At 40.4% G+C, this 15956-nt stretch overlaps 1 protein-coding gene and 1 long non-coding RNA gene across 2 annotated transcripts; one reads left to right on the top strand and one right to left on the bottom strand.

Moving 5' to 3' along the window:
* Window positions 1-73: 73 nt before the first annotated feature.
* LOC117806027 lies at window positions 74-8865 on the bottom strand. Its single transcript, XR_004629584.1, has 2 exons — window positions 8694-8865; window positions 74-232 (listed from the first exon to the last, which is right to left on the bottom strand). It is a non-coding gene; the product is annotated as an uncharacterized LOC117806027 (long non-coding RNA).
* LOC117806026 (tumor necrosis factor ligand superfamily member 10-like) lies at window positions 7995-15776 on the top strand. Its single transcript, XM_034674685.1, has 6 exons — window positions 7995-8304; window positions 9268-9408; window positions 10433-10478; window positions 10589-10705; window positions 11954-12198; window positions 15019-15776. The coding sequence occupies exons 1-6, from the start codon at window positions 8191-8193 to the stop codon at window positions 15226-15228; spliced, it is 873 nt and encodes a 290-aa protein (XP_034530576.1). The 5' UTR covers window positions 7995-8190; the 3' UTR covers window positions 15229-15776.
* The last annotated feature ends 180 nt before the right edge of the window (window positions 15777-15956 follow it).

Raw genomic sequence — 15956 nt, 5'->3', positions numbered from 1 at the left:
GTTGTGTATGACTGAAGGGACTTTAACATTCAATAATTTGATGGTTATATTTCATGGCTGTAAGTGTCACAGCTGAGCCCAGAAGCAGACTTTAGTTGGTCAGGTGTCAAAAGGTGTGTTAATAAAAAAGCATGCAGGGATGGTGAAGTGGGAGGCTGGCAGGGGTCCATTGCTGGGGAGGGAGGGAGTGCCTAGAGAAGTTGGCTGGCTGGCAGGCCTGCATGATGAAAGTCTGAAAGACAGGGGAGAACAGGCAGACAAGTATTACAAGCAGACAAATAGCTGAGCAGGACTGGCAACAACAACCAAATGAATTGCACAATGATCCAGCTCTGACTGTCAGTCTGTGCTGGATCATTGTGCAATGGTGTCTGGCTTGATTGCAGGCGGGTGTGTTGATTGATCCAGAGGAGCAGTGGCGTGTCCAGAAGGGTGGCCAAGGTTGGCACTGGCCAAGTGACCACCCCAGGGGCCACCCCAAAATCCTAAACTATGATTGGCTGTTTGCATTGTCAGAGGTGTGGTTTCTGTTAAAATGTATAATCGGGGAATAGTTAGAAGGCTGGCAGTAGATTTCTTTATTAGTGCCCTCAAATGTGACTTTGAAAAAACCTCTTTTGTAAGTCCTTAAAGAATTAAGCTTAGAAGATTTATGCCACCGTGTCATGTTTTTTTTTTAAGTCAAAAGGAATGTAACAACTGTTTAATACTTAATGAAAGTAGATTGTGAAGACAGAAAGTGTAAATGTTATTTATTAGTAAATGCACTGGCCTCCCCTGCCTATGTGAGCACCTCAGTTGGGCCACCCCGGTCAAAACGTTCTGGACACACCCCTGCAGAGGAGGTGTGCAGAGTGAAGGAGAGAGAGGAGAACTCAATCACAAATCTATAAATGAAGAAAAAGCACATTTATAGGCAGACAGATGTCAGACAGGGGTGACTGTAACGTGCATTTTTCATTAATGAAAACTAGATATCTGTTAAACATTTATCACAGCTTATATGTTACTTATTTGAAATCATTTGAATAGAAAGTGCACAAAATTAGGATTTAAATCTCTGCATGCATGTACAAAGTAGAATATGTTCATTTGAGATGTGATGGTGTATGTTTAGAGCATTAAAAATATATAATTAATTTATACATGAAAACTGTACCTTAGTACATTTTGAAGTTAGATTTCAGTGTGTTTGAACATAAGCTCCAGAAGAAAGAGCGTGCATTTCTCTGTATCAATGCAACAGCCCCCTCTAGGGGTGGGATCCCGACATGAACCTCATATGGTTTAAATCTAACAAACATTAGTCATTTTCATGTCATAGCAGTGATGGGATGTAAAAACTGTGGCCTACCATTAAAGATTAAACTAATCAATAACATGTTTATTACTTTAGTCAATTCTCAGTCGATCAATCTTCCATTAAAGAATTCCATTATCATAAATCTTGATAGTCATCCTCACTGTGCATCTTTCTCTAATCCTATTTATCTAATTCCAGCCTCATAAAGAGTTTGACAGATTACCTCATTGATCATCAGTGACAAATGAAAACAGATTCAGATGGGTTGTGACTTTAATATGAACTGCTGTGTGGTCTGTGTCTGTGCTCCCACCCTTTCACCGACACACTAACTTAGTCACCGGCAAGTGAGTGCGTGCATTTTGCTGCTGTAGCACTTTCCTGCACCAGTCTTTGTCTTAAAAACGAGACAATGAGCAGCTGTAGTGCTCACACAGGAATTCGGGGAGATTCCAAAACTTTAACAAGACGAATGTCGGGAGGACAGGCCTCGAGGGAGGGAACAGGGGAGTGGAAGACAGAAGAGGGAGGAAAGAGTTTAAATCTGTCTTTTAAATCCATTATTTGTCCTCTGGGTATGATTCAAGCGCTTCACTTTGGGGGGGAAACTGCTCTTATTTATCTCAGAGCAGAAGCTCTCCTAAAGCTTGACTGTTTCCAACTGTTCTTTGAAACTGATTTCAGACTCAAGGATTGTAAAATAGTTGAAGTAATGGAGTCTAAAATTTTTATAATACTGTTTATTTTTCACATAAAAACTTGAGTTGTGAATAATTGTGATTCTGACTTATTTTATGTTGTAAGGTCAGAGTTGTACAAGCCCTTCAGATTTCATGACACCAAACTGTGTTTCTGATCACATTTGTGTTCAGCTTTGTGCAATAATAGTTTGTTTGTTTTACGAGTAAATTTGAGGAGTTGTCATGGTTAGTGTTAAAGTCTGCAATCCTCACACTGGAGCTAAAATTGATTTCATACACAGAAGGGATTCATCGAAAAGCATGTGTGCTCTGGCTTTGCTGCTTGTAAATTTACTTCACTGATATTCACCTCACTGTTTATTGTTCTCTCTGATCAAAACCAAAAACTGTAATAGACAGTAACATTCCAATATTCTCAAAAAAGAAACTGGTCTCATCAGCACTTTATTTGAAATAGGATATACCAGTAATTAGTGATCAGAAGTAGCGCTGATTAGCTGTGCTAGACTAGCTTTTCGCCCTGTTTCCAGTGTTTGTGCTTTTGATGTCTTAAAATTGTTCACTTTGTGTCATACTTTCCCTTTTCTACTTCTTGTGTGAACACAGAAGGGGAGGCTATGAGAGCTGGCCTTCAACTCTGAATTCACAGCAGACAGAAGCTGAGGAAGAAAGCAAAGGAGAGAAAAATATGACAAAAGTGTAACCACTAAAGCGGTCTTTTGAAGGTTATAAACATGGGATGTTTTCTGACACATGACGCTGTATCACAAATCCAAACAGTGGACTTCACACAGTATCTCAAAGCCTGACAAGCCTGGACATGTATTTGGAAATGATTGACAGCTTTTACATTTAGACAAAAAAGAATAAATGGAGGCATATTTTCTAACGAGTTGAGGATTGAATCTGTTCACAGCCTGCTCTATGAGTCCGACTGAGACCAAAGGTTGGAAGCTAATTAACCACATTCACATTGTGGCCATTTTCCTCTGATGTCATACTCATGGCAGCAGCACCATGATCCATAAGTGGCCTATGAGTGACATACCATGAAGTGACTGGGGCATATGCCAGTGGTTCTGTGGCATATGCCAGTTGCTAGAGCGGTACTAGTCCCCTCAGTGATATGCCACTTGTATGCCTCTACTAGTTTAATTGTCTTCTTTGACAACTTCTACAAGACAGTGATGTAAAAAAAAAGTAATATGTGTTCCTTTTTGGATGTCTTTCATCTGTATCAAAAGTAGGGTTGTTTGGTACCTTCATTATAACGTCAAGTAGTTTAGCATTAGCCAGTAGCTAGATCGTTGCCTAGCCTCTGTAGCCAGCCAGAGCAATCCATAGCATATAAACTGGTAGGCCTATCCAACATTACATTGCTAAATGCTGTTTAACGTCCCTGCCAATAATAAATCGTAAATCATACACTGGAAAAAATGCCCCTCCATAAACAAGAATAAACTGGTTTCAGGATACTTTTACCTTGAAATAAGCAAAAATCTGCCAAAAGAACAAGTAGAAATTTGCTTGGTAAGATTTCCTAAAATAAGACATAATATTTAGAAAACTGTGATCTTGAAATTAGCAGGGGAAACTTATTTTAAGCAATGTTTTATCAGTATTTTAGAGCTTAGTGTCTCAGAATAAGACAGGAATGCTAACAATTAGTATTTTTCACCCCAAAAAAGATTTCTGCACTAATAAATTTCATGTCAACTTCTTCATTTGAGATATATTCACCTTCATTTGAGTTGTATTATAGCAGCGCTTCTCTAGGTTTAAGACCATCTTGTACTTGAAATAAGATTACAAAGTTTAATTTGAGCTTTTTGAGATATAATGTGTTCTCATAGTGAGCTGGATATACTAATATTCAGACAGGTTGTTTTCTAGAATAAGCCAGCTCTGCTCAAAAGTAGGTGTTTCATTGTTTGCATGTAGTTTGAAGATGTATATTTTGATCTGATTTAGAAGAAACAGTGCCTGAAAGCTGTAACCCACCCTTAAAAAAAACAACTTTTCTTTCTTTCTTTCTTTTATCAATGGAGCTGTTTTCTGATACATTCTCCAATAAAATGCATTTACTTAAATCAAGTAAAGTGTTTGTCTTAAATCAAGATTATCCATCTTCTACTGTATAAATAAGATCTCAGCTTCAAAAATGCCTGAAATGTCAAATAAACCTTGTTTCTTCTAAATTACAACTCAAAACAAAATAATTTCAAGATTGTTTGACTTAACAAGATATTTAAGATGCATTGTCTTAAAACAAGTCCCTCTATCTTGCTCAAATGTTACTTGTTAAGTAAATGTATCTTAAATTAAGTGGGATATGACATTTTGACAAGAAATTAGACAATTTCACTTGGTAAGATTTTTAGTCTTTGCAGTGTACATCATGGGAGCGGGCTTGGCCTAATAAAAAAAAAGTTGCGCGCCCATATAGCATTTGGCCCGGGTTCAATTCCATCCTGCAGCCCCTGTCCCGCATGTCACCCCTACTCTCTCACCCAGTTTCCCACTCTTTCCACTGTCCTCTCCTATCTAAATAAAGATGTAAAAGACCTAAAAATTATAACTTAAAAAAACATAAATCATAAATCATAAATCATAACTCATAAATATGCCAGTAAAAACATTTAACTCCACATTGATAGCAGTATTTCCTCCGTGGGAAGGTTTCCATAATGTGAGATCACAGTTATCAACTCTGCTATCTGCTATCAGCTCTTTGGCTGGAGTGTGAGGACTGTAGTGCGAATACCGTGAACTGGACAGACAAGGAAATTACAAAACAACAATAATAAGGAAAAATGTCGAATAATACATTTTAATACACTTTAAAATGGTGCTATTCTTTTTTTTAATGTCTCTCTCTCTTCATCTGTTTTTGCCATGTGACTGTAGACAGGCATGTCTCTCAGGGTGTCATCTTCCTCGCCTGAGGCCACACAGTCTTCACATATCACTCACCGTCTCCCAACGTCTCTCTAATAAGCCTGGGAATTGACTCACTTGAGGGAACACAAGAATCTCTAATCACTTCCTCCTCTGTATTTTTAGATAGTATCACTAAAAGGGAAACAAACTAAGTACTCGTGTTTCTGTTGCTGTTACTCTCGCTAACACATCCAAAGTTTCCTGATACAGCTTTAAACAACCTGTGTAAACGTGATTGCTGCATGTGTGTCAGTGTGAATGTGTTACACATGTCTTCACACAGGTCTGAATAACTGGGAGGGTAGTGCATATGCAGGCTCTGATCTCACTTCCTCACACTGACAATAGAGCAGGGGTCAAAGGTGAAGAAATGAAAGTAAAGGAACCAGTGGGGATTACTCAAGGTTAAGTTCTGCAGATTGAATGTCTCCCCTGTGACAAACTCTACTTAGACTACACTGAAGCACAAACAATGGCGGGTCATTTGGCACTAATCGGCTAACATTCCCTCAGATCATTCCACAATGGCAGGAAAGAGAAGCTAAAACGGCTGCTCTCCATCTCACTGTAAGATGCTGGTTATCCTCCACAGTAATGCTGCCTTCATGTGCGCTTCTAAAGCTTTGACTTTGTAGCTTCTAATGACAGTGCTTTTGGTCAAATGACAACTACACCTCAGAAGGTCAACATGCAAATCAAAAGTAAAAAGAAAAGAGAGACCAGGAGCAACATAACACTTTAGTTGCATCAACGTATTACACTGTATTTGTTATTCTGGTAACTTTATCCCCATCTGTTTGAATGTTTAACACCAAGACAGCTTGTGAGTTTCAAAGGGATGAAATGAAAAATGGAACAAAGTGAAAATGGGGAAATTACAGACATAAGGCCAAACGTCTGTATAGGTTACACAACTTCTCACCACTGATTGTTTCAAGGACTTCATTACTCTTCTCCTAAAAAACCTTTCAACTGCTGTGGAAATCTGCCCGAGCAGCTCCACATTTGAAGACAGAAATGTTGTAAAAAGGATTTGTAATGAGTTGAAATGCATCTGGCACACAGTGGATGAGCCCAGTTATAATACATGGTTGTTTTGGAGACACTAGGACTTATTTGAGGAACATGGATTCTTTGAACTTTAAAAGGAAGAAACAAACATTGTGAAATACCATATGAATGTAATTTTTCCAGCATATGTCACACACAAATAGAGGAATTAACACATTAAGACATTGAAAGACAACATCCCCATTAAGAAGTCATATTTTCCTCTTGTTTGGGTGCCTCAAAGAACATCCATTATCAATTTATACTCTAAATGGACCTATTTAAACATCATGTTGTATTAAAGCTCCAGTGATGAGTTTTTAGCTAGTTGTCAAACACACTTAAGTTAATATTAATGTATCTTTATCTTTTTGTATCTTTACCTAAAAAGCAAACAACACCATTGAAAAGAAGCATGGCTATTTCTATACAATTCTTTTGATGCCTGAAACCAAAGCGGGCGGTGGTTGTCAGACCAAGAGATTAACTGCATGATAATGAGACTGCCTTTTTACACATGTTCCCTCCATTGAGTGATACATATGATTGTTAAATTGCAGCAGGGTGAGATTTTAGTCACCTATACAGGACAAAATCAACAAAGACCACTTTTTCTACAGGGTGCCCCAAAATCCCCTGACACTGTAAGACCCTCACAGGAGCTTTAAGGTTTTTTGAACCCAAATTGAGACTCAATTCTCATTACAAAACTCTAAACTGAGGTTATAAATCAACTGAGAGATAGACCCGTCTTCCCATCTATCACCTTCTGCAATGAATTCCTCCCCTTCTGGCCCTTATGGAGAATGCAGGATTCTGGTGTTTCCACATTCGCCATTTAGCATTTTCCTGTAATTTCCCACTTTGGGTGGAAAGCTTGGACCTCTAGTATTACTGACATGCTACAAGTTGTATAAAAGTAGACAATTTCACAGGTTCCTCGTGATATACTGCTTTTCAACTATTCACCAACTAAAGATGAACATTTATGAGAGAATTCTGGCCCTGCCAATGCTAGCATAACCACTTCCTTGCTTATATTATGTAAGCTAGGACACTATTATTTCCTGTAAATGGCTGAAAGTTAATGTTAGGCATTATGTTCTATAGCTAATCAAATATTGGGTGTTAACTTGAAATATTACCATATTTCTTTCCAGGTTCAAAGAGTTGTGCAGTGGCGTGTCCAGAGGGGTGGCTAAGGGTGGCACTGGCACCCCTTGAAATACAATTGGCCACCCCAGGGGCCACCCCAAAATCCTAAACTATGATTGGCTGTTTGCCTTGTCAGAGGTGGGGTTTCTGTTAAAATCTATAATTTGGGATGAGTTAAAAGGCTGGCAGTAGATTTCTTAATTAGTGCCCTCAAATGTGACTTTGAAAAAACCTCTTTTGTAAGTCCTGAAAAACTTAAGCTTAGAAGATTTTTGCCACTTAGTCATGTTTTTTTTTTAACTCCAAAGGAATATAACAACTGTTTAATACTTTAATGAAGGTAGGTTGTGAAGACAGAAAGGGTAAATGTTATGTTTGTAAATGCACTGGCCACCCCTGCCTATGTGAGAGCCTCAGTTGGGCCACCCCGGTCAAAATGTTCTGGACACGCCTCTGGTTATGTGATGATGATCAAGGGAGAGGTGGTGAAATGATAATAGTTAGTCAGATATCTTGTTTTCAAAGGACTCAACATAGAGATAACAAAAGACAGTGCATCATTATAGCAGCATTTCAGTTTCCCGCCCTCAACCTAGTCCCCATGTGAATGAAGTAAATTGGTTCTGCTTTCTGAAACTTACAGCCTATGTCTACCTCCTAGAGCGTCAATGGTTGAACACATGCTTCAAATTAAAGTGTTCACATTTCCGACTGCACATGAAGGCGTCACGGAGTTGCATGTGTAGTTTAAAGTCCAATGCTTTTCTATTCCATCTAATAAATGACATGTTGTCGCTGTTGTAAAACCCCATTCTCTCTCTCTCTCTCTCTCTCTCTCTCTCTTCTTTCTCTCTCTCTTCTTTCTCTCTCTCTCTCTCTTCTTTCTCTCTCTCTTCTTTCTGCTCCACCTCCATAGAAACTGCCTCTCCCTCTATCTGTCTTTCTCTTTCTAGGGCAGAAATGCAGCAGAGCTTGATCTGACTTGTCCTCCCTCCATGCTGGCTTCTCCTTCGGACTTATTTGACTGACTCACGCTGGGACATGGCCGTTTCTGTCTCTATTCAGTGTTTGGGACTTATTATACTCGCTGCAGTCCTCCTCCAGACCATTGCTGTCGCCGTCAGTTTTATGTACTTCAACAAAGTCCTGAACTCGGTAAGATATGCGTTTGTATTCCCCTGAATCTAACACAGAGGCATGACATCAAACTGAATGCAACGTAACAGAAGAAAGGGAGGTTTGACACAGATCTAATGGTGACACATTTACTTTCCTCACAGCAAGGAGTGTGATAGTTATCTAAGGTTTATTTGACATGCATACCTCACCAGTTTACACAAGGAAAACAATGAAGTTTGGTCAAAAATGAAGAAAAAGTCAACACCTCTTCATTACTTCAATTTGGACTTTGCAGGATTCATACGGTAGACATGTTTATTTGGTGATATCCCCTAGAGGCAGATTTGTTTCACATTAGGAGTCTAATAGACAAGTTTATATGAGGTAAATGGCCCACTTATACAAAAAAAATCTGTTATTCTTACCCTGGACAATGAAGGAGAAGAAAGTTGGCAGAGTAGATAACAGAAAACAATGGCAGGAAATGAGGCCAGTTAAGGACTCGGGGGCTGTGACACCCTAAAAGCAACATATGTGAGACTCCAGCAGGCATAATGAGCTTTTGTTGTGCTGAGCTCTGATTGGCTGAGTCACAGTAGAACGCCCACTTTACATAGTCACACCTGTGGCTATTTAAGAGTTAATTGCACATCTGCCAGCTGAATGGTCTCCATCGCCACCATCGGCATGTTGTCCAATTACCAAGGGACAGTACTTAAACAAAGCATATATGTTGTTTTTAATTGATCAAGACTTAGAATATCATTGAAAATGTGTGTTAATTGAGGAGCCATTATGTAAACAAGCCAAAAGCCATTTGTTCTATTTCATTTTGATAATGAAAACATGGGTTCAGTCATTCATGGCAGAAGTTGACTCGTTTTTTTTAGCTGTTTTGAGGGTTGGTGTGGCAAAATGAGAAAAATTAACTTGCATTTTCCTTACATTCTTAACAATTCACGTCTGTGGGACTTGTTTATTTCACTCCTTTGTTGATAGATGCAGGAGAGTTTTTCCAGAAGCAGTGTGTCTTGTCTGATCAACGCAAATCAGCGCTCTGAGTCAAAAGGTTCAGCGGAGGACAAGAAAAGCGATCCCTGCTGGCAAGTCACGCAACAGCTCCACTACCACATAGAGAAGGTTTTTGATTTATTTCTTAACCTACCTTCAATTTTCCTGTTTACTTCAGTTAATGTGTGAGGGATAAGATCCTGTTTCCCCTGTTTTAGAAAGAGGTTAATTTGTTCTTTTAAAGCTCCTGTAAGGAGATTTTATCCGGTTACAAAAAAGACAAAAATCAACAATGAGGCCTCTTTATTATTATTTCCATATAGTTCTTTGTCAATTCTAAAACCACCTGTGAGGGGTAGGTGTCATTCTTTTGATTACATGCATGCTGCCTATATTTTCAGAGTTTGAATGGCAGAGTTTTTCCGATGAATGATACATTTACATACACATGAGAAAAGAGGTACCACTTTGTCCACAGGGGATGCCAAAACCAACATGAACACAAATGAAAGATCTTCACAGGAGCTTCGAAAATCCAAAAACGTTTTTTATAGGACTGTCTTCACTGTGGAGCCTCTCTGTTAATTTTCAATTTCCTTGTTGTGTTGTCAACGGGCATGTACCTAATACTGGGACCACTAAAATAAATGCTACGACTAATCAGAGAAATGAAAGAGTAAGCTACTAGGCTAGCTAGCTAGCTACTTCTAACATAGAATTCACGTATGCTATTTTAAAATAATCCCCAGAAGTTTGGCATGACATTTTTCAGTAGTATATACAGCATATAATAAATCAATGTCCAGTTGGATACTTACTAATGTGATCCCAGATACAGAACTTTCCACATCAGCAGCAGACATCTTTGTTATTTACAAAAGATCCCCCAACGACACGCAAAGCAGCTCCATGTTTGACTCCCCCAAAGGGGAATTCTGCTATTAGAGAGGTCAATGGATGACATATTTGTTTAGCCCGAGGAGGGACTGTATGACTCAGGGGGTGACGAGGTCCCCGGTGAATTATTGAATGTTAACAACATGGATCCGAAGATAGCTTAAAGGCCTAATTGATCATGACAAGACAATTTATTTGACCACCCATTCACAGTCTGTTTTTGTCTTTTTTTTCTTCGTGGGTGTTTTTCTTTCAGACGATGGCTGACCGTTTCCAGAAGGAGATAACCACTGCCATGAGAGGTTAGAACAATGCCTCTATAAATCATCACATTATTACTACTAGGAAGTGTATCTATTTCCAGTAAAAAATATCCACTGAGTGTGTTTCTTAACTGATTCTGCTTTTACAGACAAGCTAACAGGGATGATGCCTGTCCTGAGTCCTGGGGTCCAAGGGGTCCCACTTCCTAAAGTTGCTGCACATGTCACCGGTGTTACCTCGTCCACAGAGACTCCAAAAACAGATGGTGAGGATTGTTTCTTACAGTGCAGTCGCAAAGATTTCCAGCAAATACATCCAGTAGAGTCATTACCTTGGAAAGCATGATTGACATCTATAAGTCTACACAGTGACATGTTCACAATTCTCACACACCTGCGAGTGCTGTCTTGCTTCAGCTGGGGTCAGAGGTGAGGAATGTGCTTCAAGGCTTCCCATGTTGCTCTGAGAAACATCTTCATACCGGCATGTGTGTCAGGACCTGCACATGTGCAGCTGTTCTATCACAGTGTCCTCTAGTTGGCCTTTATCTCTTCAATGTCTCAATAACTCTTTGATATTTCTACCTATACAATTGATGTATTTTAATGAATGTATTTTTTAGTTGTAAAGCATTCGACAGACAGGGCAGAAACACACCCACAGTTCCTGTCTTTAATAGTATTAGGATATGTGTAATAGACAATTCTGGTCTAAAGATCTCCTTAGTTTCAACTGTTAACTTTCAAGATGTTTATTTTATCACCAAAAAAACCACACCAAAAACACTCTGCTCTCAAATCTGTAATAAAATTCAGAAAATTAAAAGAACATTTCTTCTTTAATCGATAATTCACAACAGTCACAACAGATAAAATAAAACTGAAAGCATTCAAACAATTTTTTGAAGGTGCAAAGTCCTCACACAATAATATCAGTTTATTGCTTTGTACATTTTTATATCATCTCATTTGCACAAAATGTGAATTATTTGCTGCAGAACTTAGACCCCAACAGATGCATTGTTTATTCCTCTTTGAGCACAGTTTGAATAAAAATTACAGTGCCTCACTTTTTTCAGAATGTATATTTCAGTCTACATTAGGTTGCCTATATTTAGATATTTTTTTTGTCCGTATGGAAAGTATTTCTGAGTACCATAAAAAAAAAATAGTCTTCTTCATACACATCTCTCAGGATGCTCGGATAACCTCTGTGACTTTTGGTACTTTTTAATATGACTTTTGTTAATGAAGCTATAAAACATGCTGGATATAAAAATACTGATTGTTTCCTGGCTCAAACACATATCAAAGAAATCTTTAACCTCACATCTGCATGTCTTACAGACACAGACTTTAACATTTGTTTCTCATTTGAAGGCTGTGGCTGTTCACACTCAGTCAACACAACAACCTGTAATCTCAAATGATCTTGCATCATCATGAATAGCCATAATTGTCATAAGTATGTTTCTTTTTCCTGTCTGTTTATCCGTGTTTATATGCTTTTGCAGGCTTGCGGAGCAGCAAGGGGTACTTGGGAGAGCGGATCAGAGCATGGGAGGGCCAGAGAGGTCTGTCTTTCCTACAGAACATGGAACTCAGAGAAGGAGAGCTGCTGGTGCCCCGAACAGGCCTCTACTACATCTACGCTCAGACCTACTTCAGACTGCCCTCCACGGGGGAGACTGATGGAGAGGCAAAGGGGGAGACGGGGGAGGAAGAAGGGGCACAGCTTGTCCAGTATATCTACAAGAAGGTTAGACAACACAAAATAATTGGTGCTTGTTTGAGAAAGATAATCAATCACAGTCGACGATTGATCCTAATGAGGTTCAGTTCAATTCTGCTCATGGTTTGTGTAAAAAAAAAGAGTTTAATAAGAAACAGCATCCTAATACAGCCTTAATCTGTCATAAATTTTAATTAGTCAGGTCTTGTGAAAGTGCTTTTGGAAAAATCCCCAAACTGAACTCTGTTGTGGTGATGGCGTAAAACAGAACATCTTTTTTGGGCGGCGGGGGATTTTTCTGGTGCAGTCCCTAAAAAAGTATTAAAAAGTGAATACCAAGAGATAAATGTAGAACAGTAACCCTCTAAATCAAAGTATATATCCACATCCTAACTCTGCACTAGTCTGGAGAGTCAGTACTGTTTTTCCAGGGTTATCATTTGGCACTGACTAAAAGCCTTGGAGATATTTTCCAAATAAGTAACTGACCTTGTTTGCAGTTAAAGGAGCCTTTCAGCATTTTACGGACCTCAAATTTCGGGCTGCAGGGGTTTCTTTTTCGTGTTGACGTCCTAAAAGCAGCCATTAGACAAAATAAGCAACAATGCTAAATTAAACCAAGTTACAAAGTGCTTTTTTTTTCTCTCTTGTCTGCATATATATTTCTGGTTTGCGTCATGTTTGTCACAAACTGTCAAATATTAATGCAATTTATTCTTGCAGCAAAAGAAAAGAAAGAAAACCTTTTTCTTCTGTGCTTGTGACTGTGTGCATGCGACCATCACCATCCCTCTTAGAACTCTGGCCTATCTTTTATTGACAGCTAATATCATGTTCTGTAAAAGAGGGCGTGCACACCTAGGTGGGCCAAAAAAAAAAATAAGAGAAAGTAAAAGAAAGATTATAAAAAGATATACGAAGGGGCAGGGAAAGAGAAGGAGAGAGAGACCTAAGACACTTAGATGGAGAGGGACCATCTCACCATGACGCCAAAAAAACACTGTGCGGTGATACTAATGATTAAGCAACCCTTAGTGTCCACAATCATTACTGAAGCTTGGGTCGCAGAGGGTTGCCGCCGTGCTGTGTTCTATTTGTGTAACAAGACCACCACTGGTGCAGATGATACCACTTGGGTCAGATCAGCCGAGCGGTTCGGCCCGGCCGCGAGAGCAGTCAGACCGAAGGGCCCAACGCGCTGCGGGAGACCCAGGTCAGGGGACAAGCCAAGGACCCAGGCCGTAAGCAAACAGGTACCGCCGGAGCACCCAGGGCGACCCCCAGGTCACCCTGCAGGAGGAAAGGGGGGCAAGGGGGGAGAGATCCCGCAGCCCCCCAAGGAACACCTCCACAACACCGCCCCCACAGCCCCCCAAGACAGAGCCAAAGGAGCCACCAGGGCCAAGGGGGCCCAGCACCAGGAGCAGGCAGCCGGGCAGGACCAGGACCAGAGCCCGCCAACCGGCGCGCCGGAGCGGGGGGAGGGCGGAGGCGGCAGGGCCAATCCCCCCTGCCCCCCCCCAGCCGGCCCGAACACTCCCCCCAGCCACTCCCCCCAGCCACGCCCCCCAGCCACGCCCTGCGACTGATGGACCAGGCCGCGGGGGCATGGAGGGACACCCCAATGGCTGCCGTAGTAACATCCCCCCAGCTGCGCGCCACCCCACCCCCCAAAGAGGACGGCGAGGGAACCCCCGGGAAACCCGAGGGCAGCCGCGGACCAGGCTCCTGCAGGGGAGGGGGCAGCAGGGGGACGGAGGGTGACAGGGACACCAGCCACCCACCCAGCCCCGATGGACCCCCAACAAGTAGGGCAAAGTGCTTTAAAGGGACAGCAAAATAAAACAAGCAGTTTGTAAAATCACACAAGGCAAGATAAAGAAAAAAAAACATAAAATTCCCCTAAAAGAACTCTAAAGGAATAAAATTCAGTCTTCAGATATGTTGCACAATATTCATCATACATGGAGGAAAAGAGTATAATAATGCTAATAATAATCAATCATTTTATATAGAACTTATAGAAACAGACTGGCAAAGTTCTCCTCATCATACAAACCCAACAATAATGAATAAATCAAGACAGGGGGACATATTAAACTAGCAAGACACACTGAATTTAAGAAGAACAACTTAAAGCAACAGCTTAGGAAAAGAGTAACTACTTAAAACAATTAAAACAATAAAAAACAGTAAAAAAAATAAAAACAAGGATTGAATAAAACAAACAATTAATACAAATACATTTCAAATGAATATAGCATCATGGATAAAACATTAACCAACTGGTGTTGAAGTCGATGTAGCAGTTGACGTGACGTTAGTTTACAAACTACTGCAGCACGGAGAGAGGCAGTGATGTTTTTCTGGAGCCAGTGGACCAGCTTTAATCTCACGTACTCTCCTGCTGTTATAATTGACCTCTCATCAAAAGCACATGACGACAAACTAGGATATAAGCTGCATGATTATGAGCCTTTTTTTTCGGTGGTTTGCTCCAAGCGTCCTGACTATTTTTAATTCAAGTGAAGAAAAAAAGAGTAAGACTTGAAAAGCCGTGAAAAATATGACTACCAAGTAGGAAGTAGCTCATTATGAGGCTTTACAATCCTGAAATGAATTCACTCTGTGTTTGAGGTTAATGGCCTTTAAATGACAAAGCTTGTGAGTACAACCAACACTCGAAGTTCAATGTCTTTGAATGCACCAGCAGTAATACATTTAGCGATACATTTGGTATGGTATTAAAAATAGAATGCTTATGAATCAGTTTTTATGCTGGTGTAACATGCAGTGCAGTGCTTTGTAGATTAAAGTTGTGTCTCTGTCTTTGTTTCTGATCCACAGATGAGTTCCTACACAGTGCCAATCCTCCTGATGAAGTCCTCCCGCAGTGCCTGCTGGCCTCGAGGTCTGGAGCCTGGTCTCTTCTCCCTGCATCAGGCTGGTACTGCCTTCCTACAGCCTGCAGACCGCCTCTTCATCAGCGTTAGCAATGCCAGCGCCATGGAGATGGACGGGAGGGCGAGCTACTTCGGGGCCTTTCTTGTTGGCTAAAAAGAAGAGAACTAAGATAGAAGTATCTTTGACTGGGATTACTTGATATAACCATCAGCAGAAATAACCCAAGTTTCAGGGTTTGCTCGTTAAACTGGGCAGCTGTCTGAGAGCACAGGATTGGTTAAGAAGAATCAACCGTGAGGAGTACAAGGGGCTTCTTCTGGAGCATGGGGCTGAGGGGTCAGACTCTCAGTGACTCAGTGAAGAGCCATTGTGTGTATTAGCCCAAGCACAGGTTTATATTTAAACCTCACACAGCTTCTTAACTTCGCTCTTGAGACGGGTAGACTGTGGAGTTGACTGTGACGGTGCCAACGTGGATTATATGATGCATTCAGGGCACAGGACATTTGGATCCATTAGTTCAATGGATGCAGAAGTGCTCTGATGTGTGAATGACTGGCTGCAGGTCAGACAGTCAGGTGTAAGTGCTGATGGACAGAGGACACTAGACCGGTCTGATAAATGTAAAGAATGCAACATGATTGTGGATCTTCAGTGCAATGAATGAAGCTTATTTTTGAATACACTACTTCTGAATCGTCTCTTTGTGTCATGCCCTGAATGAATGGACCAACTATTTTAAGTGTTTTGACACATTTGCACAAAACTACCCAATGGATACCAATTTTTTTTTATAGCACTGTAAACATTTGAACCAGATGTTTGCTTTACATAATTAATATAAAACACCTTATACTTGCAAGATCATAATTTACCCAATA

The sequence above is a fragment of the Notolabrus celidotus genome, chromosome 22 (assembly GCF_009762535.1).
Source record: "Notolabrus celidotus isolate fNotCel1 chromosome 22, fNotCel1.pri, whole genome shotgun sequence".
NCBI lineage: Eukaryota > Metazoa > Chordata > Actinopteri > Labriformes > Labridae > Notolabrus > Notolabrus celidotus.
This window is presented reverse-complemented; position numbering and strand designations above follow the sequence as displayed.

Coding starts and splice junctions, on each gene's coding strand:
- LOC117806026 (XM_034674685.1), top strand. CDS start 8,191: ATGGCCGTTTCTGTCTCTATTCAGTGTTTGGGACTTATTATACTCGCT. Junction 9,409..10,432: donor TCCACTACCACATAGAGAAG/GTTTTTGATTTA, acceptor TTTTTCTTTCAG/ACGATGGCTGACCGTTTCCA. Junction 10,706..11,953: donor AGAGACTCCAAAAACAGATG/GTGAGGATTGTT, acceptor ATGCTTTTGCAG/GCTTGCGGAGCAGCAAGGGG.